General features: G+C 34.8%; 1 protein-coding gene across 4 annotated transcripts; it reads left to right on the top strand.

Annotated features, from left to right (window-relative positions):
• The first annotated feature begins 8406 nt into the window (after positions 1-8406).
• On the top strand, positions 8407-20391 carry LOC129254821 (uncharacterized). 4 transcript variants are annotated; one of them, XM_064109496.1, is made up of 8 exons: positions 8407-8522; positions 9628-9774; positions 10150-11340; positions 11764-12108; positions 13468-13665; positions 16915-17015; positions 17365-17458; positions 18481-20391. In XM_064109496.1, the coding sequence occupies exons 1-8, from the start codon at positions 8466-8468 to the stop codon at positions 18613-18615; spliced, it is 2268 nt and encodes a 755-aa protein (XP_063965566.1). In that variant the 5' UTR covers positions 8407-8465; the 3' UTR covers positions 18616-20391. The 4 variants fall into 4 exon arrangements, with proteins under 4 accessions (XP_063965566.1, XP_054749327.2, XP_063965574.1 ...); XM_054893352.2 differs by having other exon boundaries at positions 18478-20391; XM_064109504.1 differs by lacking the exon at positions 13468-13665.
• Positions 20392-25447: the final 5056 nt, after the last annotated feature.

The following is a 25447-nucleotide window of genomic DNA, read 5'->3' as shown; positions in this document are numbered from 1 at the left end:
TAAAATATCTGTGGTTCTCTTTTAATGAATATTTATATTTCACGAAAAATCAAATAAACCATGATAAGGACAATTAAGGGGAAAATCTTTTGATATTGGGAATCTGCCAAAACTCTTGATTTTCGGCTATATTGCTGATTCTGAATAGATATGGTCAGCATGGTATTTTTCCTTTTGCCAAGTCATGCTGTTCTCACATCCATTATTTGCTAGGGTATATTTGCTTATATCCGACCCTATAATGTGTCTTTCTCCATTACTATGAAAGTGAATATCCTGAGCTATCCTAATCATTAGGAGATTGATGGTTTCTGCCATGCTTTGCACCAAACTGAAAGTTCCATGAATTTTTAAAGTTTATATTACCAGGGGCAATTTTCTGTAATCAGGTTATTAATAGTTACCAGGTTAAAATATGTAAAACTGTATACATCAATTGAAAAATATAAAGATAATAATAAAGCAGATCAATTTGATTGCTTTGTTTTTTTTTAAATAAATCGAGAAATAACAAAGATAATAAAGTAATAGTAGGATGATATTATGGAACAGTTGTGCTGTAGTGGTTCTGACTCTTGCATTGTAATCTGTGTGTTTGCATCTTACCACGACCTAGCGTCCTTTGGCAAGGGCAGGCATTAATTCACACTTTGCCAGGGAGTGGAGGATGTGCATACAATGTGTGCAGGTAATACTGATTGAATTTGATGACTAGGGTAATAATACATTTAGATGATAATGTATTTGCAAAAGTACAACCCTTGTTGCAAAAGATGTAACTTGAGATGTTATATGAAACACAAATAGAATCACATATACTTGATAACAAAAATGAAAATATTCTTGTGGAGATTGAGATTTTAGAAATTGATATGAATAGTTTGAATGTTCTATACAGAGAAAATGAAAAGTTGTAATCCAATGCCAAACCACGTTGGTTTTTCACCCGTTCTGTCATAACTTGTTTAAAATATCTAATAAAATCATGGTCTACAGACACAGTTAATCCCCAGGGATGATTATTATGTGTCCATGGCAACAACGGTAGATGCTGGACTTGTTTTATTCAATGGAAAAAAGATGTCAAATAAGTGACACCCAGGTACGTTATAAAAGGCTCTATTAAAGTGTGGACATTGAAGGGGGTTGTTACAGGGAAGAAAGAGAATAAGTGGAGAAAAATGAGAGAGAGAGATAAAGAGATGAGATGAGGGATGGTGTTCAGAGGGATGAGTTGGGAAAACAGGAGGGAGATGAAGAGAGAGAGAGAAGAAATATAATGTTATTAGTTATTGTGGAAATTTGTCTTGAATGTGCATGACATCACATGTTAAGGGGTGATATCCAGAATGAAAATGAAATCTAGCAAAATACTGATTTAGACTTACAAAGTCAAGTTCATGTAGGTCTTTATGTGCTGCATCAGTATGCAGGCATATGGTTTTAAACCTATATTGGTTATCCTCAAGAAGGGATCAAAATTCATGAAAATCATGACTCAAACATCTTACAGTTCCCAGCCCCAAACCCTCGCAAGAGTGAACACAAACGAAAAATCTGCCCACTGGATAGTGCTGCAAGTCAGGCGGCATGTTCGGGTTTGGTTCGGCAATTTTTATCCGAACTTTGGTTCGGTTCGGGGTTCGGCAATAAATGCCAAATTAAATTTAACACATAATAGAAAGTTCGCCGACCCACGAGTAGATTATCTTGAGAACGATCTGTCATGCATTTATAATAAATTTTGTTTCTAAAAAGAATAGTTATGAAAATTGTTGCATAACTTTCTTTTGTTCTAATCTTTAAACAAAAAATAAGTCATTTCTACTTTCATTTTTAAAATGAAAATAAAAAAAAATCAAAAGAAAAAACTATTGATAACGAGAGAATCAGGACAGAAACAGAATTACAAAGATCAGAATATTTTTTTTCACAATGATTTCATGTAGCTATGATCATGATCGATTACAATGTAATTGCAAACGCTGCACGCAGCTTCTCCGATTGGAAAGTATTGATCGAGAATGTCGAAACAGTAGACAAACAACCTCCACTCATTGTTATTATACTGGTAAAATTCACATTCCAAAGAATATGAAATGTTTTAGAAAGTCCCTATTTTCTGAAAAGTGGTTAAATCTGGTCATTGACTTACTTTAAAAAGATAAAATATCAGTCCATTCTTGGTCCAGAAAGATCGACGCTACGTGACTTCAAACATATTTCCAACACGAAAATGAGTACATGGGACTGTACTGTGTATTTTAGTATGAAATCACTCGGCGTTGATCGTCGGAACTAAGACGGAACTTATAATTTATCATTTCATTTTCAGTAATTGACCAGATTAAATCACTTTTTAGAAAATATTGACAAGGGAAAAACGTTTTAAGTTCGGATTACGAATTTTACCTGTGTAATAGCAACTGAGAGTAGGTTGTTTGGACGTCCTGTTTCAACTTTTCTTACCAACCATTTCCGGAACATCGATCAGGGAAACTGCGTTCATTTGGTTTGAATTTTTATCTTTTCTGTTTTTTCAACCTCATTCCTTCATCTCTTATTTATTTATATTTTATATTAATATGGAAATTTCATAATATATATACTTTACCATTACTTTGTCAGTCACAAGGAATTAGTTTATGTCTTCTCTTTTTCTTTTTTAAACACAAAACAATTATTTAAATGTACCTCCGATTACAGCAATACATGTACGTAATTCAACTACACTTTTTAACTGAGTTAAGCTTAAAATGTCCCCACATTTTATGAAGAAAAAATAAATTCATGTTTATAAAAAAAAAATTGAAAATGATAAAAATTTGATCAAACACGAGACCGAAGCTGTCATTTACGAGGAATGAATTTATTTCTTGTTCTTTTTCTTTATTAAATACAAAATGATTAGGTCTGATTACGATCATGATCGATTACGGCAATACGTAATTACAACACACTTTTATACCGAGTTTAGCTTCAAAATGTCCCCTCATTTTATCAAGAAAAAATATATTCATGTTAATAAAATGTTCTTGAGTTCATAACAGTTCAATCAAAGACGAGATGGGAGCTATCATAGTGGATTTTAAAAATATATTGAGTGGAATTCTTTTTGTGCACAATCACTAACCAATAATTTTTTTTTAAATTTTATACTTAAATCTATGTAGTCATCGGGCCTACGCAATGTGTATTAACATTTTTTTTTTTTTACCGAACTACCGACCCAGTGCTTTGCGTTCGGTTCGGTCCGATTCGGAAGTGCCAAGTTTGGCAGGTTTGGCAGTTCGGCTACAGCACTACCACTGGATCAATTTTCAGTAACCAGCAACTCCAAGATCCAAATATAAATGCAGATTTAATAAGATGGTGTTATTTGTGAATGATATGGTATGGAAATTAAAAATGTGATCATATTTTCAAACCAAAGCATCTCTGGCCACCAAGCACATAATGGACTTCCCTGACTCACTGTCCTTGTTGAAACAAAATTTGTAAAACCATCCAAGATATTTCCAAACATTTATGAAAATTTCAAATGATTGTGTAACAGATGCCAATGTTATGTGTGTTGGAAACCTGCTTGTGTTTTTTAGCTAAAGCATCTCTGGCCACCAAGCACCTACATGTATGTTGGGAAATAGCCACCCATACGTGTTAATGTTTTTCAAACAAAATCAAACAGAAACAATGCAAGATATGTCAAAATATGAATGTTAATTTTTAATTTTAAAATGATTCTCAAACTGAAGCATCCATCATTTGCAACCAAGTAGGCCTACATATGTGGTGCAATGGCCATCCATCCATGTTACTACTTAAAAAATAATGTCCCCAAAATCATGCAAGATTGCAAGGCTACAGGCGAAAGCACGTCTAAGACAATAAATTGTGACGTTTTTCTGAAAATAACCCATATAATCACATTTGAAAAACGAAATAATGCAAGTTTTGCTAAAAGCAATAAACAAGGAACCCGAAGGTAATATGTGGACAATCTTTCTGCTCAAGATTTGAAAGGCATATTGATATTGGATCGCAGAAGATGCTGTGCATTGTATTAGAAGGATATTCGCCCTATTATAAAGGCGTTGCCACGGCAACTGCCCTCTGCTTCCTGATGTGTACTATTCCAATAATCACTATTCAAAAGAGCAGTCCTTACTGATGTGAAGGGTTAGAGAGAGAAGATGTATGATATTTAATTTACAATATTCAGCCCAAATAGAAGAAGAAACACACATCTGGGTACCGTTTCATAAAGCTGTTCGTAAGTTTAAAATAAGAGCGAACTTAAGAACGACTGGTGATCCTTTCTTGTGGTAAATGGTATAATAAATTGGCGATGGTTTAGCACGTAAGAAAGGATCACCAGTCGTTCTTAAAGTCACTCCTAACTTACGAACTGCTTTATGAAACGGCCCCCAGATGTGATTAACATTTTCATTCTTGTCCTCAACATTTGTCAGTTAAATATTTTGAACATCAGTGACTTATAAAGGTGAGGTAAATTTTCATTGACTTTTAGTAGGGGACTAATTTATTAGGGGCAAATTCAAGTGTGACATATAATACTCAAAATACATCAGATAATCACAGAAACCTTTGCATATTAAAATCTCTTCATTTTTTATTGAAATTATTAGAAACAAGGTTTACATGTATTGGTATTTAATACAAATGAGTGGTATTAAAATGCAATCGGACCATATAAAAAAATACACTGTCTGGTACTGATACTGTCTGGTAAGTGGTAAAATGACCATGAAAAATGAAAATATATATAAAGAGAAATTTGTTGACATTATTTTCTATGCATGGTGTCTGTCTGGCTGTGGCTGTGTCTGAACTCATTAAAGAGCTGTTGTATGTTGATGATATTGCTTCAATAGTTTGCTTTGGTTTGCGTGGGAGATAACCTTGCTTGCATTTTTTTTGCTATGCTGATGTACATGTACATGTGTGAGGCATTAATTATGACAATGGACCTTGCATTGAGAGAGAGAGAGAGAAAGAAAAAATGGAATGATGGGGGGGGGGGTGGTGAGGAGATAAGAAATAGGGAAAGGGGGACAGACTGTGCAAACAAAGTCACATGACACAATATGACATCATGCCAAGATTTGTCACTTTAAAGGACAAGTCCACCCCAACAAAAAGTTGATTTGAATAAAAAGAGAAAAATCCACCAAGCATAACACTGAAAATTTCCTCAAAATCGGATGTAAAATAAGAAAGTTATGACATTTTAAAGTTTCGCTTAATTTCACAAAACAGTTATATGCATATCCTGGTCGGTATGCAAATGAGGCGACTGATGACTTCATTCACTCACTATTTCTTTTGAATTTTATTATATGAAATATTCTAATTTTCTCATTGTCAAGTGAATCAACGATTAATTCCTCCCTGAACATGTTGAATTAGCATTGTTTAATACTATATGGTTCTGTCAAGTTGGTCCTTATTGTCAAATCTGTAAAAAATTGAAATATTGTATAAATCAAACTATAAAAAGCAAAAGAAATAGTGAGTGATACACATCATCGACTGTCTCATTTGCATATCACTAAGTTATGCATATCACTGTTTTGTGAAAATAAGCGAAACTTTAAAATGTCATAACTTTCTTATTTTACATCCGATTTTGGTGAAATTTTCAGCATTATGCTAGTTTGATTTTTCTCTATTTATTCAAATCAACATTTTTCTGGGGTGGACTTGACCTTTAAAGACGAGTGTTATCATGCATGGATAGAGAGTAGGGGGCAGGGAAAGGAAAGTGGGCAAACATTGCATAGTGAGAATCCAACTTTAGTTGACTGGACAGGATGCAGAAAGGAGACTGAGAAAAGAGAACAATGATACATGAGAGAGAGAGAGAGTACGAGTCAGAGATCAAAGAGAGAAAGGGGGTGGGAGATTGAGTGACATATGGCAAAAAGTCATTGTAAGTGAAAGACATACTGAATCATTTTTAAAATTAAGATGAAGCATGAGAGAATTCTCTTTTATTCCAGTGGTTTTTTGCAGACAGATTTCCTCTGGTAATTCTCCAATAAAAAGCCGTAGTCGATGGAAACTGAAAATGCTACCTGTTAAAGAAGACCCCTGTAGACAAATGGTTTTTAAATGATATTATGAAAATTAACAAGCCTAAGAACCCTTCTTCATCCAGAATTGCAAAGGTTTAGTTTTTACTAATATGCTGTCACATATTAAATGGCTGAATCATTTAACCTCCATTTAAAAGAAGTAGGGCTCTGTGTATACCCCTACCTCGCTTTCATATAGGAAAGGCAGTTCTATTTCCAAACAAAAGGCATTTGGGGGACTTAGTAATTGAAATGATGCCATCAATTGATTGAAATACTTTACAGAGAAGCATAAGGCAGGGTCACTTTTCTTCCATACAGTCATCAGTTATAATTATCTGATGGATGCGAGCTATCGTTCTGACATTGACGACGTAATTATGTTGATGGTGGTAGCCATGGATTAAAAGGTTTGCGTGTTGCATAGCGTTCAAGGTGATGAGAAGGAGATAGAGCGATGAACTGCAAATTGGCAGCACTTTCTGGATCAGTAGCATTTCACATTATGTTGGGAAGTGAAGCCATAAATTTGTCTGGATTTTCCCCAGAAGTTATGCAACTGTATGCATAAGAAGAATAGTCAAGTGCAAATTTATTGTGATTTTATAATAGTCAGGAGTCAGTTTGGATTATAAAATTAAAATAGATGATGCAATGCCACTATTGAGGACATAATGCTTTATGCATGTTAAATTGTTCTTGATTTTTGCAGACATTGGAATTACAGTTGAATAGAATGCAATGATATGAAATTACAGAGAACAGTATTAAACAGAAATTGCAGTATTAAAAAACTATATTGTATATTGTCAATCAACTTTATTGTTTATGATACTGTTCTTGTTACGAGGAATCATGAAATCATGATACTCTGTGAACGAGGGCTATTTTCCTACATCTGGCCATGCAGATTATACTTTGTATTGAATTCAGTCCAGGGACTCTTTTGCAATTCACCAAGGCTATTAAGAACAATATGGGGTGAATTGCCATTTTTTTTCCTTTTTGATGAGTTTTATAATTGCACTGAGGAGAAGGAGTGTGGCAGATCCTTCTATTCAAGATACCCAAGGTTCGATACTAATTGATGTTTATGATCGATTGGGGCAGCATCATTTCTGCTGTTGAAAGGAGACACTGTAAACAGACGTCAGATTTCTTATATAAATACTCTTGCTTATTGTTGCATTCAAGTTGACCCATTTCTCCAAACACTATTTATACCGCATTCTTGTTAATATGGATCATATTCAGTGTCTTTCAATTTTATACATATATGCAAGCACACTTTTTGTTTGTATGCACAATCATCGTCCATTTGCCTCTGATTTTATTTTTCTTTGCCCAATTTGACATCCATGGCTGTGCAATATGAAGCTGAAAATGCTTTTCTTATTTTACACAAGTTCTGACTTAAAAACAAAAAGAAAGAAGAGAGAGGGATGGCTTAAAGACAGTAATGAAGCGAGCTTTATGGGACCATGTGCAGAATTACACCCGATGTATCAAACATACATGTATCTCTGTTCCTCTGTCCATCAGATTTTTTTCTCTCTCTCCTTACTCTCCTCTCTCATTTTCTTTTTTATTTTTTTTGCTCTATTCCAATGTCCCCTCCCCTCTGTTAAATCTACTTTATAACCCTCTCCTCATCATGTTCTCTCTCATTACCCCTCCTCACTAGTCCATCTCACCCCCTCTCTCTCTCCGCCCATTTATCTCTGTCCATGTATTTTACATTAATTCCCTGAATTCTGTTATGTCTGACATGTACACCAGTATCTCTTTGCATTTTAATTTATAATTCATTTCATTTTAAAAAAGCCTGTAGGCTGACAAGTTGAATTCAATATGAATGCTTCATTTAGATACATTTGAATCTGAATTCAGTATAACAGGAGTAAAATTTGATCCCCCCCTCCATTTTGCAGTCACTCCAGACTATAACTGGTGAATTACGTATTTGTATGATAATACTTTCCCAAAGTTAATATTAATTTAACTATTATGGTGCTCTTGATATTTTCTGTTTCTATTTCTCTTTTCATTTACTATTCAAACCTTAAATGTTACATCATCGAAACCATGGACCTGCTACAACTACAAAGCATTTCATCAAACGTATGATATGTTAGCTATATTTACAATATTATTTGTTCAATAATAATAACATGTGAACAATGGCTATGATAATCATGATGATTGATGCCGATGGTGGTGGTGGTTGTGGTTACGATAATGAAGCATCTCATTTCATAATGATTTTCATGTATTTTTATTGCTTCTTTTTTTGTTTTGTTTTAGATGACACGTGAACGTAATAACATCCATGATCGTCTGGGAATAGTTCAAAAGCAAAATGAGAGTATGTCACTCTTTCATCATGAATCAAGTCTTGGGAAATCAGAGCAACTTAGAATGGAGGTAAGAGGAAGGAAAAAGAAGGAGGAGGTGTTTCACAAAGACCGATAAAGTATGGCTTAAAGTTGCAATTTGGAGTTGCAAACAGTATATAATGCGTCACCACATTGGTCAAGTTATGCCAGAGAATGTACACCACTGCATATTAATCAATGAGATTGACATACCATGTCCCCACGGGCATAGAAGCATGACTTTAAAGTCCCATTTTACTTGTGAAACACCCCCAGATCTTCCAATACCAATTTCGAAACTTGTTGAAATGATCTGATTAGCGCTTTAAGTTAATTTGCACTCCTATTCATATTTACTTCACTCAAACTATGAAACATACACCCCCACTTGCCATGAAAATCTCTTTGTATATATTGTTGGCGTTCATCCTAACCGTCGTATCAGTCAATTTTGTTTTTTGTTTTTTTAATTGATTTTGGGATTTTTGCAGAAAATGAGAGTACAAGTTCTATTCAGAACTAAATTTTTAGGCAGCAATTTATTTTAGTTTCTGAGATATGAGGGGATTTTCACGGTGATGCCATACAAATTTTTGATAAAATGCACAAATCCCATTAGAAACATGTACTGTAGCAGAGCAACAGAGCGATGCGACGTTTTGACTGACCACGATTTTAATGCGCATGGTCAGCCAAACCATCGTATCAGCACTTCGTTGACATTGCACGTGAAAAAGCGATACAACGTTTTGACTGATCGCGCCCATTGAAATCGCGGTTGAATTGAATTTAATTGAATTTAACTTGTCGTATCGCATCTGTAGCGTTTTTGTACAGGGAAAATCTAAGCCGCTCAAACCAAAATTACAAGCATGCAGCTCTTTTGCGATATTTTTTCTGATCCTTGGTTTTATGGAAAAATAAGTAATTGTCTTGGTCTTTCCAACCATGTATTTTTTCTAGCAATGAATATGTTGTAAGGGAACTAATTGTGAAAATTATAGTAAACTTTGAAGTTGATTTTCTCTGAAATAGGTTTGCACCGTCGTATGTGTCATACGATCTGATGTGTCTGATGTTAAGTGGGGGCATCTGTGTCCTTTGGACATGTCAAATTTCTAGTTTTAACGTGGTATTCATAATTTCTCTTTTAGGTTGGAGTCCTGAAAGAAGAGAACAGGTCATTGAGGGAGAGGCTGGTTGTTGTATCCAGTGAGCACATGACCATGATGTCAAAGGTCGAGGAGGCTAAAGAGAGGAACATGATGCTGGAAAAACAGGTTCTTGAACTAGAACAAAGGGTAGGTATAAGCCTCCTAACTATAGGATTTGTACACCAGAGACACAACCCATACATATTATTAAAATCATAACCTGTTCGTCAGAATTTAAGGAGGCATTATAGCTAGAAGCAGGAGAAGAAGAAGATGGAGGAGTTTCATTTTGATGCATCCTTTAATTGCCATTTTTGTTAATCTTGTAGAAAAAAATATGACTTCAAGTTGTAAACATTAACAGCAGTTTTTGTGAAATAGAGTGTTAAAGTTTGAAAATACAAAATCAAAACGTGATGTAATTTTGCTTGTATGACCTATTGCATAAAGCATGATAGTTTTTGTGACATATACTGAGTGATCATAATAACATAGTATTACATTGAACTTGTTTCTTTACAGTTGCAATTCAGAGAGGCGGAGCTTAGAGACTTGAGTCGTCTGCATGATGAAACAATGCAAGAGCTTGGGGCTGCACGTTCACGTGCCAATACACACTGCAGTAGCTCCCTCTATGATGAGCTGGAGACAGCAGAACTAACAGGCTATGAGAGCTCGGAAGAAGACCTGGAAGTCGATGACAAAGCTGATGTGATGATTTCCAAGTTCCTTGGTAGTCGTGACTTTGGCAGGCAGATGAGTCTTGCTGAGGAATTAGCCCAGTCCCTAGGAGAGATGGAATCATCTAGGATGGACCAGAACCAAGGGATGCAGGAGGTGAGCTTGGCTGATGAAATGAATGCAACTGACACTGACCACACGCCCCAGCATGAGAAAACCTTAGAAGAGTTTGTAGACAGACTTGATAGAGAAAGTTTGAATGACAGTCAACAATTGCAGGATGACCGTTTGGATCGTGAGAAGACTAGCTTAGCTGATGAGCTGACGGAAGCTGGATTTGGTGGTGGAGGGCATCAAGGGGACTTCATTGGTTCTGGAACACCAGAACATGATGGAGCAAATTCTTTAGATAATACAGCACAAAATGGAAATACATTGAGCCTTGCTGATGAGCTGTCACAAGTCTCTTCATCTATGCCCGATGTAAAGTTGGGGTCGTCAAGTACCCTGGTAGGTTTGGGGGGAGATTTGGAAGTTGGTGGTGATAACGATGAGAAAATGCAGAGTGGCTACATTGTTGGTGGAGATGATGATGATCAGGAGGAGCAGATGATGCTTGGGGTGCCCATGGCAACACAGTGTTTAAACCAAGGACTAAGCTTAGCCGATGAGTTGGCTGGCATGGGATATCAACAGAGTTACAACGAAGATGGAGCAGAGGGGGTGGAGGAGGAGGAATGCGGTGATGCTGAAGGATGCGATACGTTTGGAAGAAGTGAAAAAGGAGCTGAGATGGTTGCAAGCAGAGTCAGAGAAGGAGGCGGCACAGGTTTCCTCACTCCTGAGCCTAAAGGCCAAACAACTGTAGGAACAGGGGATGGAGGAAGAACTCTAGGAAGAGGAGGGAGTAGAGGAGCAGAAGGTGAAGCAGCAGAGGAGGATGATGATGCAGACATTACCAGTTTGGAGACTCCTAAAGCATCTCCTAGCAGGAGTCCTAAGCCAGGAGACTTGCACATGAAATACAGACAGGTATCATGTTAACACTTACTGCTTCACTACTGTAATAAAAGGCAGTTACAAACAGTCATGTCATTTGGTGTGTTTCTTCTACTATGCAACATGCTGTCGATAAGAAATTGTTAAAGATATGTTGTCCAAATAACTGATACTCTAGAGTCTTATGATAAACATACTTTGCATTCCATATTTTACAGGGCAAGTAGTGATGTAATCATAGAGTCATTATTTGAGATTAGTTTCATCCACTTCATAAAGGAAGATTGTATTTTAGTCATCTTTTTATCATCCAGTAAAGGATTGTAGGGGTTTTGAAACCAAAAATAGGATTTGACCACTATTTATTTTATTAACTTCTACGTAACTTGTTTTTGAGGAATGTCAGTTATGAAAATAAATTGAATTCTCTTCATTTCCTTTCATTTTTCTTTGAAGATTGAGGATGTTCTCCACTGGGTTCATGTTACACTCACCCACATCATCCTAGAGCTGCACTCCTTAGTCCGGTTACCCCTCACTGATCTTGGTATCATGCATGCATCCAGTGTCCTTCACTCCGTACACCCGTCTCCCACAACTCACCGTTACTCTGCATCCTCAACCCCCTGGTCTACTGCATCTAACACAGGGGTTCACTTATTTGATGATGACGAGGAGGAGGAGGATAATTGGGACATGGATGAAGGTCGGAGGTCAGAGTTGATAGGTGACAAGGTCAAATCTCAGTTGAGTGTCTTGAGGAGTATGCTTAGCATCGTGGTGAATGGATCACCAAAGATGGTAAGAAATATTCATTTTTTTTTAAAACTAACTACAGGATTTTAGAATTCTAATCCATCAAATTTCTAGCTCTGAAGTTTAGCAGATTAAGGTAGAGGAAGTAGTCTGGGTGATTACACGTTTGTGTTGGAAGCATAATGTACATGTAGATTGCCTTCCCTAGCTCCTAAACCTGCTCTGAGTTTACAATAATAATGTAAATGGCATTATAAAATAGCTTGACACCTTGTGAGATTTGTCTCAGCAGCAGCTTCATTTTAAGTTTGATGCTGTGCTGAAATGAAAACTGAAGTGAAGATACCGGATACCAAATGGTCAACACTGAACTTCAAATCACCTGCTTGATATCTGCACAATCCTTTTCTCCCTGAAACAAAAAGAAAATGGTACTTTGGGTGACTTTATTAGCAAAGTGGTCCCTTTGAAAAAGCCTTCAGATAGATGGCTACCTCAACAAGTTTGACCATGCATTAAGAAATGGATTTCATTAATGGCTAGATTATGAAACTGTTCCCTCCTTGACTTGTAATTCCCATAGGTTTTGTATAAGAACCGTCAAATTCCAGTAGGATACAGGTGAAGCTGTCTCCTGAAAATAAGCAATAACTTACATATATATCATACTCTCCGAAATCCCTGATTATACAGTTAAGGGACCTGTGTCTGGATAGCTTTATGATTGATTGTACTTATCATTATTTTATACAAACAAGCAGCATGACCAATTACTTTTCAAAAATAGTTGATCCGTATACTCACTAGCCCATTATCATTATTGCCTTTGGTGTGCACAAATTTCTGTCCAATCATTTCAGTATCATAACGATAGGCTGTGGGAAGGATTTCTTTTGAGTTTGTCTTCCCAAGGTATCCTTCCTACCCAAATATTCAATTAGTTTATCAAATAAAATGTCTTTTGACAATTTAGAATAGTCAATTCTGTTTAGGAAAGTGATTTCATAAAAAAACAATCTTTATGAGTGCACACATGCTGTTATTTGTTGTATTTCCACAACAAAGAAAATACATGCTGAATCCTTGGTAAAGCTGATTATATGAATGTGTAATAGTTTCTTAATATTGATATCTTGGGAAGCATGAGGTGCATAGTATACAGTAGTTTGGGTTTATCAGGGTTTGTAGAAGAAATGAAGGGACATAGCTTGTCCTTGTGATAATTCATGCATCTTTGTTAACAAAATTTACAGCATTTATATTTTATTTCATTTTAGCAAATAGTTTAAATTAAGAAGGTAGCAAACAGGTTTTACTAATTTTACTGGGTATATAAAGAACTTAGATGTATAGGTATAATGACACACTATTAAGTGTAGCCTGTGCACCGTGTGTATCTCCTAGCTTAATGGAGCCTATAGAGGGCGCCAGGAGGACCAGGAGCGTATCGCTCAGCTTGAGGGTCATGCAGAGGCCTTGGAGAGGGAGCTGAAGGATACTAGACTTCAGGTGGATCTCCTGGAGGCAGAGATAGAGAGATTGGACAAGGTGCTACTTAGGAAGGATGAACAGATTGATAGACTCCATCAAGGAAGAAAGAGAGTGAGAAACTGATTTGTGGTGTGGTGGATGTTTTGTAAAGCAAATGTCTGAACAATCTGGGTTGCATAATATTTATCATTGATGATATTAACTGTTATCAATGGTGATCATGTTGAATCCTTGAATTGATTGTCTACTGAGAGTTATGTTACCATGGTAGTTGCTAGGCCTTATATTTTTAAGGCATGGTTGTTTTTCTATTGTGCACATTTCTATATTGCAGTACAATTGGGGGGGGGGGGGGGGGGACAAACACATCTCCAAGGCTAGTCAACAGGGCATCAGTGGTCATGTCAAATGATTTGGGTTTATTTAATCCCCATGTTGTTATTGAGGCGATGTTACCATTAATGATATATTAAATGCTACAGAGCCCAGATATATGTTATTGCATAAATTATCAATGTATTTTAAAGGCCTACTTCACTGCCATAATACATTAATCTCATTATGCAGTTTCTTGTTTTGATCACTAATGATTTCCAGTATAAAGTACCAGAACATAGCAAACGTAACATTTTCAACTTCTTGTCCTGCACACTAGAAACATTCACATTTTTCTCATGCATACTTCAAAACCAGGGAGAATGAAGATATAAAAAAGATACAAATTCAATTTTTCAATGCAAAAATGTCCTTTTTTGTTGGTTTCATGTGTATTTTTGTTTGATGTACATGAAAAGCTGTTAATTTGAATTTTGCGATACTACAGTACGGCTAAGTGTGCAGTTTAAAGAGATAGTTGAAAGTGCATCACATTATACCAATAGGAATGTGGGTTGCTTTGCTTGTGCTAACTGTAGTTCTAGTCTGCTAAATGCAATATAATCTTGCTACCAATATTGGTCAGTTATATGCCTGATTGTGCTTTGTTATATGTGAATATTTTCTTATGCTGTCTATGTGCTTAACATTTGCTTAGATCAGTAAATAATATTCTAAAAATTTATGTTTATGATTTGTATCATTTGTTCCCTTTGTAATACAAGAGGTTTTTGATCAGGGGCCTGTTTCACAAAGAGTTGCAATCAAACGCAACTTCAAAAATCAAACGCAATTTGATTTTTAACCAATGAAATGTGCATATATTAGGGTCTTGTGCTTGATTTTTTAATTTAGTTTTTGTTTTAAATGCAACTCTATTTGCAACAGGACCCAGGATAATGATAATCTGTGAAAGTCTTTAATGTGTGCGTGTGTCTACATATATGTGTATAAAATAGATTTTTGTAAACATTATATTTCTAGTGTTTGACTGATTTAAAGCAAACGTCAAGGATTGATTTATTATGTTTACAAGCAAGATATACCCTATTGCCATGGCTGCCACATATTAATGAAAATTATTATTATGATAAGAATGAATAACGATAATAATGGTAATGATAATGATATTAATCATTCTGATGATGATAATAACAATAAAGTAATAAACAATGAAAAATATGTAAAAATTATAATAAATTGCATGCCCTCACCCCCTCAACCTATTTTACTTCAACCTTTCTTTTTTTAATGATTTTTTTCTCTTACTCTCAATAATATTTAAATGTTCCTATATTCTCTCAGACTCTATATATTTCTCGTCTTTGTTTCCACCCCATCCTTCCATCCAGTTTTGATTCCAGTCTCCCCAAACCCTCCCCATTTTCATCCCCGCTTCCTCCTTTCTCTTCTGTCTGTCTAAATAATGTATTCTCTTGGTAATTAAATCCTTGTTGAGCCTTGAATACAGCACTCTTCATAGCTGTACATGTATATGCAATGTATATATTATTACCCTTTACATCTGTGTGTAATATAGACATATTTGCATTGCATTTGTTGCCGCCTAACTTACACTTTTTGTGTATGTGACACATGGATGACATTGGCAAATTGCGCTGTCACCTTGATATATGAATATCTCATTATGGATGTAATTGAAGCTGTCGTGAAAGCCATGTTTACATTCATGGTTAAACTTGCACAGTTAAAACATCCGACTGTTATGGCCCTAAAAATATAGACAAAAAAGTGAAGTAATGAAAAATTAAAGAAAGCCATGTTCATATTCAAGGTCAGACTGGCACAGTTACGACATATGACTGTTGTGGCCCTAAAAATATAGAAAAAAAGTGAAGTAATGAAAAATTAAAGAAAGCCATGTTCATATTCAAGGTCAGACTGGCACAGTTACGACATATGACTGTTGTGGCCCTAAAAATATAGAAAAAAAGTGAAGTAATGAAAAATTAAAGAAAGCCATGTTCATATTCAAGGTCAGACTGGCACAGTTACGACATATGACTGTTGTGGCCCTAAAAATATAGAAAAAAAAGTGAAGCATTGAAAGATAATAGAGATCCATACATTTTGCATTGGCAGGAACTTCTGAAAATCTGATATTTAATGAAAAAGCCCCTCGAAAAGCTTCCCATTCCAGTGTGTGACAAATTGACCATGGTAGTAAATATATTTTGATTCCAGATCAAAAGGAATAAACTTTACCAAGAAAATGAATGCAGCATTAAACGAAAAATATTAATGTTGCCAAAAAGCTAATCAAATAAAGTCTTTGGATAATTCATGAGCATGAATTGATTAAATTTTCAAAATCAAGAGGCATGTTACACATGTATATACATTCTAACTTTACCATACATGTACTTTTGCTTTATGATAATCAATTGTCAATGAAATGAATACACCATATATTTCCAGAAATGCAAAATATTTATAATTAGATATAGATATGCCTTTGACATGTACATGTTTGATGCTTTAGATAATATGATTTCTTTGCAGTTAATATGCAATTATTAATTTTGCAACCTCTGTTTTAATATGCATGGCTTGAATGATAAAGACTGAAGTATGTATTTAATGTCATTAATGGTAACTAATTGAATTGTGTATTGCTGGTAAAGAGTTAACAATTCCTATTCATGCTCCTCATGATATTCTGTTTTATTTAAATCATTAACCATTTTGATGTGCCAAGTTTGTATTTTTTATAGCAATATGAATAGCATCATTTATAGTATAACCTTAAAAAAAATGTGGCCTGTATTTAAAGGATGAGTCAATTCCAACCCAATTTAATGTTTTCCTTCTTACCCTAGTCTCTTGATTCTCCTGTAAAAGAGTAGTTCCTTCTTTTGGATTTTCTTTCATCCTCCTCATTCCTGGCCCTTGTCCCCTTTTCTAATAGTTTTCAATTTCAGCTCCTCTAGATTGATTTAAAGTTCATATTTCTGTTCATTTCAGATTGAAGACTGTGTGATAGAGATTGAGGAGGAGGAGAGAGCGAGGAGGATGGATTCTAGAAGCAATGCTACAAGGTCTCACTCAAACATGGATAATAGAAGGTGAGAACAGTTGGATGCAATGAAGAAACGAGAGCAAGTTATTTCAGTCAGTTTACAAGTTAAATCTTCTGCATTTTCCTCCAGTGAAGGAGAACCTAATGTATAGAAGTCTTTCTGTACTATATATAATCAATTAGAGAGTTAATTATGGGGGGGGGGGGTGATAGATTTTGTATCCAAGTTATTCATGTAGCTGATGCAAAGCTAATGAAAATCAATAATTCATATTTGATATACACTTTTGTCACATTGAACTACAACACTGATTGAATGAAAGTGGTGTTTTACGAATGGTAGGGGGAATAACATGGTACATTGGTAACCTGTTTATCTTTTTTTATCATACTAGAATCCACCGTTCATTATCAGAGATGCAGAGCATACATGTGGATGTGGATAGTCATCAATATGGGAATGAACCAATGTGTGATGATAGATGGCAGGTAAGGGGTTAAATTATCATACTCCCATCCCCAGGATAGGGTTTACAGATATAACTTCCCTATTCAATTATAAATATGTACTGGTGGGTAGTCACACAGGAATGAACCAATAGGGGCCAGGGGATGATAGATGGCAGGTAAGGGGAGTAAATTATCATCCTCCTGTCCCTCTGATAGGGTGTTTCCCAATATTAGTTCCCTAGTTGTCTTATTGCATGCATGAACATATTTTCTGAGCTATTGATTACATTAGATAGCATGTTTTGACTATAAAATCCATGTTTAGTGGAGAATTTGTAGACATCTAAGCCTGTTAACCCATACACTTCTATATCCACTCACTATGAAAGATTGTTAACTTAGGGACCATCGACATCGAGTGACACAAAGCCAGTGGTTGATACTTGATAGCCCATTGTTTTCTACCAGTACAGTCGTAAGGAAATGGGTGGTCATGTTCCACGGCACTTGCTTCAGCTATAATATCTCCTGTGGAAAATCTATACATTAAGCTTGGAGGAATTGTGGCTCAGTGGATAAGTCACCGGACTTTGAACCGCAAGGTCTGGGGTTCAAATCCTACCGCAGCACTCGTGTGGGAAGAAATTCCTTGAATGCTCGAGTGCCCTAAAAGAGTTACTGTATGCTTAGAAACATTGTATTAAGTGCTATATAAATGTTGTATATTATTATTATTAACCTAAACATGACAGGGTTAGGTTTTTTCTGGACCAAAGACCATATCATGACTTGAACACTAATCCTACTTCTTAACATAGATTAAAGCAATTTCAAATGTCAGATAAGCTGGAATCCACCTGTCCACACCCAAATGATTATACATAGAGAGAGATGTGAGTCACAGTGATTCTGTTCATCCTTGTTTTTACTCTTCTGTTTTGATTTTTTTCCTTTCTTCATTTTCTGCTCTCTCTCTCTCTTTCCCTCTCTATCTTGCTCTTTGTTCCTCCGTGTTCCCCCCCTTCTCTCTCCCACCCGTCATTTCCTCTCCATTTCAGCAGACAGGGCAAGATGGACGTAGCAGTCAGTTAATGAGCATTCCTCCTCCATCTGATCAGCTGTCAGCAAGCTTCTCATCTCGTAGTCAGTCTGCTCCTGAGTTTGGACCCAAGACTACATCTTCCTTCTGGAGATGATCTACTGCCCCCTATTGCTAGACGTAGAAGATGACTTCAAGTATCCTGCCACATAGGCCTTGATGATTACGCATGCCACGTTGTCTACTAATATAATCAGTGTTATTCAAATTAAAATTTATTTCTCACAAACACACACACAGAAATCATGTGATGTTGCTTTAAATTGTGGAGTGAAAATATGAAATTACAATTTGTCTCATAGCTGTGTATTGTATGATGATGTCATAATTCAGGTAGGAAACTCACATTTTCTTTAGCCTTATTACACACATTCCATATTTTTCTTTATATATTTACCTGGTGGCATTTGATTTCAATTCTTAAGATCAAGTAAATCATTTGGAATCAAACCTCACTAAGTGTGTGATAATCAAGTCCTATGCCATTATGTATGAGGATATAACCAAAGTAGATGACTCCAAAACCTTTTCTTGCCAAAGTGTACAATTTTATTTCCTAAGAACTCCTTTTATATCATCAAAATTGCATCAAGTCAATAAATATTCAAGATTGATTCAAAAGAGCCTAAAGTGTGAAAAGCTAGAAAAGCCAGAATTCCTGATCAAGAAAGCATACATACTTTGCTAATATAATGAAATAAAATCATGATAGTACCGTACATCATATTTCAGAAGTAATATGATCAAACATGTATTTTCTAAAAGGCAAATTTTAGCAACGCTGGCTTTCATATTTAATATTGATTGAAATAAATTCTGTTCAAAGACGGATCTGTGAAGAATGATATAGGGAATCATGAATTATGGCACTCCCATCTCTCCCAATACCAAAATATGACATGGTCATTTTCACCTCACAGGATGACATATCCATCAACAAATCAATAGCGAAATGTAAAACTGATCAAATGAAGTGACAGATCCAGCTGGATTAGACACAATAATTTAGAGTAGCCCACTATATTGTGCACAAACAGTTGGGCCAACAAATTGGATCACATCTAACCTGGCAAGATCTGCCACTGAAGTGCTAAGGAGTTATGTCAACATGTCAGTTTTTCTGAAGTCACAACAAAATATCTCAATTGATATTTTATTCAAATATTTCCCACAATCTTTATTGCATTTGCTCTATTACCAATTACATCTCAAATGTGCTACTGCAAATTTGATTTTGTGTGCCTTTTTTTTTTCATCTAACCTTGTTTTTCAGAAACATATTTAGCATTCCATGATTCATTCATCCATCCATTCCAGAATGCCTTGTTCATCAGAAGGTACCCTAAAATGATTCCATCCATTAGCTTTTTCATTTATTCAACTTGAACTTCATAGCATGGACCAACCAATTACCAAGATGTCATTTCAAACTTTCAATTGCGTTTGCCTCAATATATATACTACCATTATAAACTTGGAATCAATTCCTGAACCAGAGAAAAAATGACAGCTTTAGGGAATTAATGAAAGATAAATACAAAGGTTATGAATTTGAGAATTCAAAATTTGATTCTTGAATTTCACAGATTCAAGGGAAATCTCCCTTGAATGATAACTGTTGTTATCCAGTTGATATTTTTATTGACTAGGAGAGACTTTGTTACTGTACATGATTTACCCAAATCTTTTCTTTACCAAAAAAAAATCCACAACACATTTTAGACAAAATATGTGATTTAGGTGATTATGCTGATCAGGATACTAATAACAGTAATAATAGAAATTAAGACAATTTTGACCGTCAGTTAGATATCGACTATCACTTCAATCATCATCATCTATGGTAGTATTCCTGATGATGATTATGATGATATTAATAATAAAATAACAACAATGACAACAATTCAAGACATAAGAGAATTGAGAATAAAGTAGAAAGTACTGTTGTGAAGATTTGTCTCTCTGAAATATAAAACGCCAATAGATGGAATAGAACTTGCCAAGGGTTAAGTCTGAAATAGTTTAAAACTAAAACCAGTAGAAACATTCCACATCACATAGTACCCACGTCAGTGTGAAAATCTAAATGAATAATTTACTTAATAGCATGTTTACTTTAGTTGTACAAATGCTTTTGCAATGGCTGTGAACGCAGTTATTTGTGGGTTATGAATGCACTTGCAATGGGTTATAAAACTAGCACTGCTCTTTGATGTTTGCAAAAATGTATGTCAAAATTTAAAAAAAGTAAAAAATGTAACAAAAATGCCTTACTAATACTAGGATGTATATATCCTGACAAAATGAATGATTTTGATAGATTTGCACTGTGTCTTTCAATTATTTAAATCAGAAATTTGTGGGGTCTTTTTCGGCTCAATTGAAAAAGAAAGTTTTAAAATAATGGCAAATTGTATTCTCACTATAAAATCATACTGTAGTAAATAGTTGTAACATGATAGCCTTTGGTGTGATGTAAAAACTATGAAATGGTTTTGAAAAGAAAAAAATGAAAATTGAAGAAAAAAATTAAAAAGGAAAAAAAAAAAAGTGTCTGTGAGATTGTGCAAATATGAAGAAAAAAAATTGTAGCACATGTATGTATAATGTGTAGTGCCTAAAATGCTAAGTGTAAATTGATAAGTAGGGGGAAAATTATATCCTGTAGTATCATATCATGTGATACAAACTGATCTTTTGATTTGATTTTAATAGAAAGTGATATGTATGCAGAAAACTTTATCTAGTTTTAGTTGAGTTTATTTTTGGATTTGCATATAGATGAATAGTGTGTGGGAGAATGTGTGCTGCTAAGCTATTATGATTCTTTTATTTCACATTTAATTGTTGGGTGGGTGATTTTTTTTGGTTTTTGTTTCGAGAATGTCCAATCTAGTTCGCCCTGTAATTGCAAACTACAAATTATGAAATTTTAAGTGTTACTTAATCAAACTAGAGGAAATTTCAATTCAGAATTTTGTGTGCAGAGATAACTTAATTGCAAATATGATAATATAAATATGGTACTTGGAATTTAGGATTTACATTTTTTGGCAAATAATTGTACTAAAAAATACTAAATCATTGATTTTAATGTCTTGATTGTTTCTCCAATCCATTGTCAAACAGTTTGTTTCTTTATGCTCATTATAGGTAAAAATGTTAATGTTTGTTAGTGTTATAGAATAGTTATATGTATATGAATGTTCTTGTGTTTTGCAGTAAAAAGCTGATAATGGTCAGTGATATGATTGTCCTAACTGAAATATGAGATGAAAATGTGTCATGTGTGTAACAGCAGCTAGCAGCAAAGGATATATTTATGAATAAAAATATGTAATTCAAATCTGATTTGAAGGAAATTTAGATATTTATATTTTCCGTACAAAGAAATGTACACATTACAGTTTGTTTTGTGCAATATAGGCGTCCATTATAATAATTTGTCCATTTCTGTGTGATGTAAAAAGAACGTCTGCAAGGACAGGTATATGTTGTGCATATATGTACATGAGAGAAATGTGATATTTGTAAAGTACAAAAACAAACAAATTCATAGGGCTTACCGTTTAAATATGTACAATAAGTTGTTCCCCGGGGCCATCCATATTGGAACAATGAGGTCCATATGTAAATTATTTGTCCAAATTGTAAATGAAATGATTTTGGTGTAAATTTGTATAGGGAAATATATTCTTTTTTTAAAGATTTATTTGTAAAGGATCTGAAATTCCTCAAAGTCTTACCAAAATTGAACTCTGTTCTTGCCCTGTTTGTAAAGATAAAAATATATTGCCCTCTATGTATAAAAAGAAACAGAGCATGAGGTGCTATATGTCATGTGACACTTTATAAAAATTTGCGGACTTCCTTTCATAGAAATATGAAGCCCAAAGCCTGGCTCAGATATGTAATGGAATAATGTTTTGGTGTTGTTGTTGCTATGATTACCAAAAATATCTGTATCTTGTATCCAAGGCACTTCCCCCCCTCCCTGATTAGGAGTTTTAAATTAATTAAATTTCTAGCAGTGAAGCTATGTACTAAGTACTTAACCCTTTGAACCTGATAGGCAAGAATACCGGCCACGCAGTGAACTTACAAATACCCAATAGGCTGGAATACCAGCCTGAAGCCATGTGACTAGAAAACATGGCTTCCAAATGTCGGATGTTCTTTTAAAAGTGATATCATCTTTCTAGTACGTTTAAGGATATTCAGTCAAGATTGGTATTAATTTCAGGTTTTAACGTAAAAAATGACCAAAGCATACTGCTCCTCTGAGGAGGCTAGTGTGGAATGTGCGGTAATAGACGGCGAAGTATTAGGCAAGTCTCCTGTGGAGAAGCTATTGATAATCTTCCTTCAGTCAAATCAGTGATTTTGAGGATAAAACAGACACTAAAGATGATATTTTTGTTGGTAGACTAGGTATACAGGAAGCCAAACAACTTAAGCCAGACCAGGTCAGGCCAAGTACTGGTGGGGGGGGGGGGGGGATCATGCGTGGGGCTCGAATCATGGGATTTTGTGATTGTGGTTGATGTGCAAATAATTCAGGGTATGGGTCACAACAGCCCCAAATAATTCAGGGTTCAAAGGGTTAAGGAAATAAGGTAGGTGGGTAAAAAAGGTTTAAATCCCACATTGAATTAAAGAAAATTGCAATCAAATATACTAGTAAGCTCTGAAATTAAAACAATGATAATCACAACTGCAGATTCATCTGACAAAGTTCAACAAAACTATTTGCTATTTGTGACTTTAAAACCAAATTAATGTAAATTTATTCAAAATGCACAATTTTTGTCAAGGTTCTTTATTTTAATCCTCACCTTAGCATCTTATAGATACACATTCTCCAAAGCTATATTCATCATTAGGCCTTCCACTGCCAGTTGAACCTCCGCACTTTAGGCTATTTTCCTATGGGTGTATGATACACAATTCTTCATTAGTTTCTGGTGCTTACCTCTCTCTATCTGAGCCAGGCTTGATAGTGTATAAATCCATGTAAAAATTAATGGACATGTATGTAAAGAGAAAGGCTGTCCTTTAAAAGTAGGGATGTACTGTATCTATCAATGTGAGAAAAAACCCTCAAAAATATATTTTAAAAAGGACATTTCACCACCACCTTTGACAAGATTTGTAAAAAGGCACACATGAACAAGTGTAAGGTTTTATGAAGCACTGTATAATGAATGCATGTATTAGGATGGTATGTGGATAGTACTATTCTGTATAGTTACAAGAAAAAAAAGGTGTGTTTAGCAACATTATAAATATATGACAAGGACTCGACGTAATTTATCTAGATAAATATTTTTAATGTTATTAAGTCTAGAAGTCCCCATTGGGCTTACTGGTACAACTCAATTAAGAACTTAAATTCCATTAATATTTAATAGTGAAATGTGAACTCGAACAGTACAATGTAGGATTTTCTAAAGAACAGATGTATGAAGCTAATATCAGTGATGCATTCATCATCAACAGAATGTTATTATTGTAATAAATTTATCTGTGAGATAATGATTCTGTATCATTCAGAGAGCTGATGATAAACTTATCAGTTTGGATCGTGCTTCTTCATTGATGTTACTTTAACCCTGTCTAGTTTTGTATAAGTGTAGAAAAGGAAAGTTATCATAACTGGCAAATTGGAGTTTACAATTGCAGTGATTAAAACTCACATTTCCCTGATATTTTCTACACCCCCTTCAAACAACACCCCCAAACCTGGCAGAGATAATTACTGTTGCAATTCATTTAAACCATAGGGCTGCTTGGAATGTTGGTCCACAGACAAACTGTAGATGTAAAACAATTAATGAGGCAGTTTCACAATGAGTTCAGTTGGACTTAGCCTTTCTTAAAATTGCCAATGTGCATACAATATTTAGTATGGAATATCGCTGGTTGACTACCCATTAGTTACTCTTAGGAAACTTTACAAAGATCTGTGTTTCATAATTCTTAGCTTAAGCTTAGTATTCGATCGTAGAACAGATTTTAACAATTGATTGTTAAATCAATGTATCAATTGATTTGATAGTACAATTTTGTACTAACAAATGTGACTATCAATTGAACTAGACCCTGAACCACTTTTAACTATACCTTTTCAGTTGAAACCCTGATTATGCCATTAAGTCCTTCAATTTCTTTGTAAGAAAATCAATGGAAATCAGATATGGTGAAAGGGATTCCTTCATTCTAAGAAGCTGTAGAAAATGATGGACATCACCTTTTTTAAAGGTCTTGCCAATGCTGTTTGATATAATGCAACAGCTAGGATAAGTGCTGCTATAAGTACAACTTTAATCTTTGTGAAGCAGCCATTAGGTGTGATACAATATATATATATTATCTTTATTGAAAATTATGAATCAGTGATATGTATATTTTGGCACTCATTGTGTAACATAATGGAAATGAAAATTATTTTTGAATTTATTTTCAGATTTTTATCTATTTAATATGTACTATATCAGAGGGGTAAAGGGATATTTTTGCTTTGAAGATTTACGTTCCGTTTGAGCTAGCATGCTCTGGATTTGCAAGGAATGTTAATGAGATAAAAATGGCCATTGTTCATAACGTTAAAGCTTTGATTATTTTTTTCCGGTATTGAAAGTAATTCTGCAGTATCATTAATAAATGGCTTTGTTGCTGAATAAGCTACCATTATCTGGCTACTGTGTGTATGTACACACATGCCTCATTCTGAAAGTAGGTTGTCTACACTGATGTGGTTGAGGTAATTGTAGCCAATAATCAAGGCAGATGCTGCAGCTTACGGTATGTCTTTACCTTTAATACAATTCTGATGCTGTTACGTGAAACATCCACAATAGCTTGATGTGATAGCCTATACAGTCTGGTCTTGTATTACTTGTTTTCTTTAATCAATTAATGTCTGTTGG

The sequence above is a fragment of the Lytechinus pictus genome, chromosome 2 (assembly GCF_037042905.1).
Source record: "Lytechinus pictus isolate F3 Inbred chromosome 2, Lp3.0, whole genome shotgun sequence".
Classification (NCBI taxonomy): Eukaryota; Metazoa; Echinodermata; class Echinoidea; order Temnopleuroida; family Toxopneustidae; genus Lytechinus; species Lytechinus pictus.
This window is presented reverse-complemented; position numbering and strand designations above follow the sequence as displayed.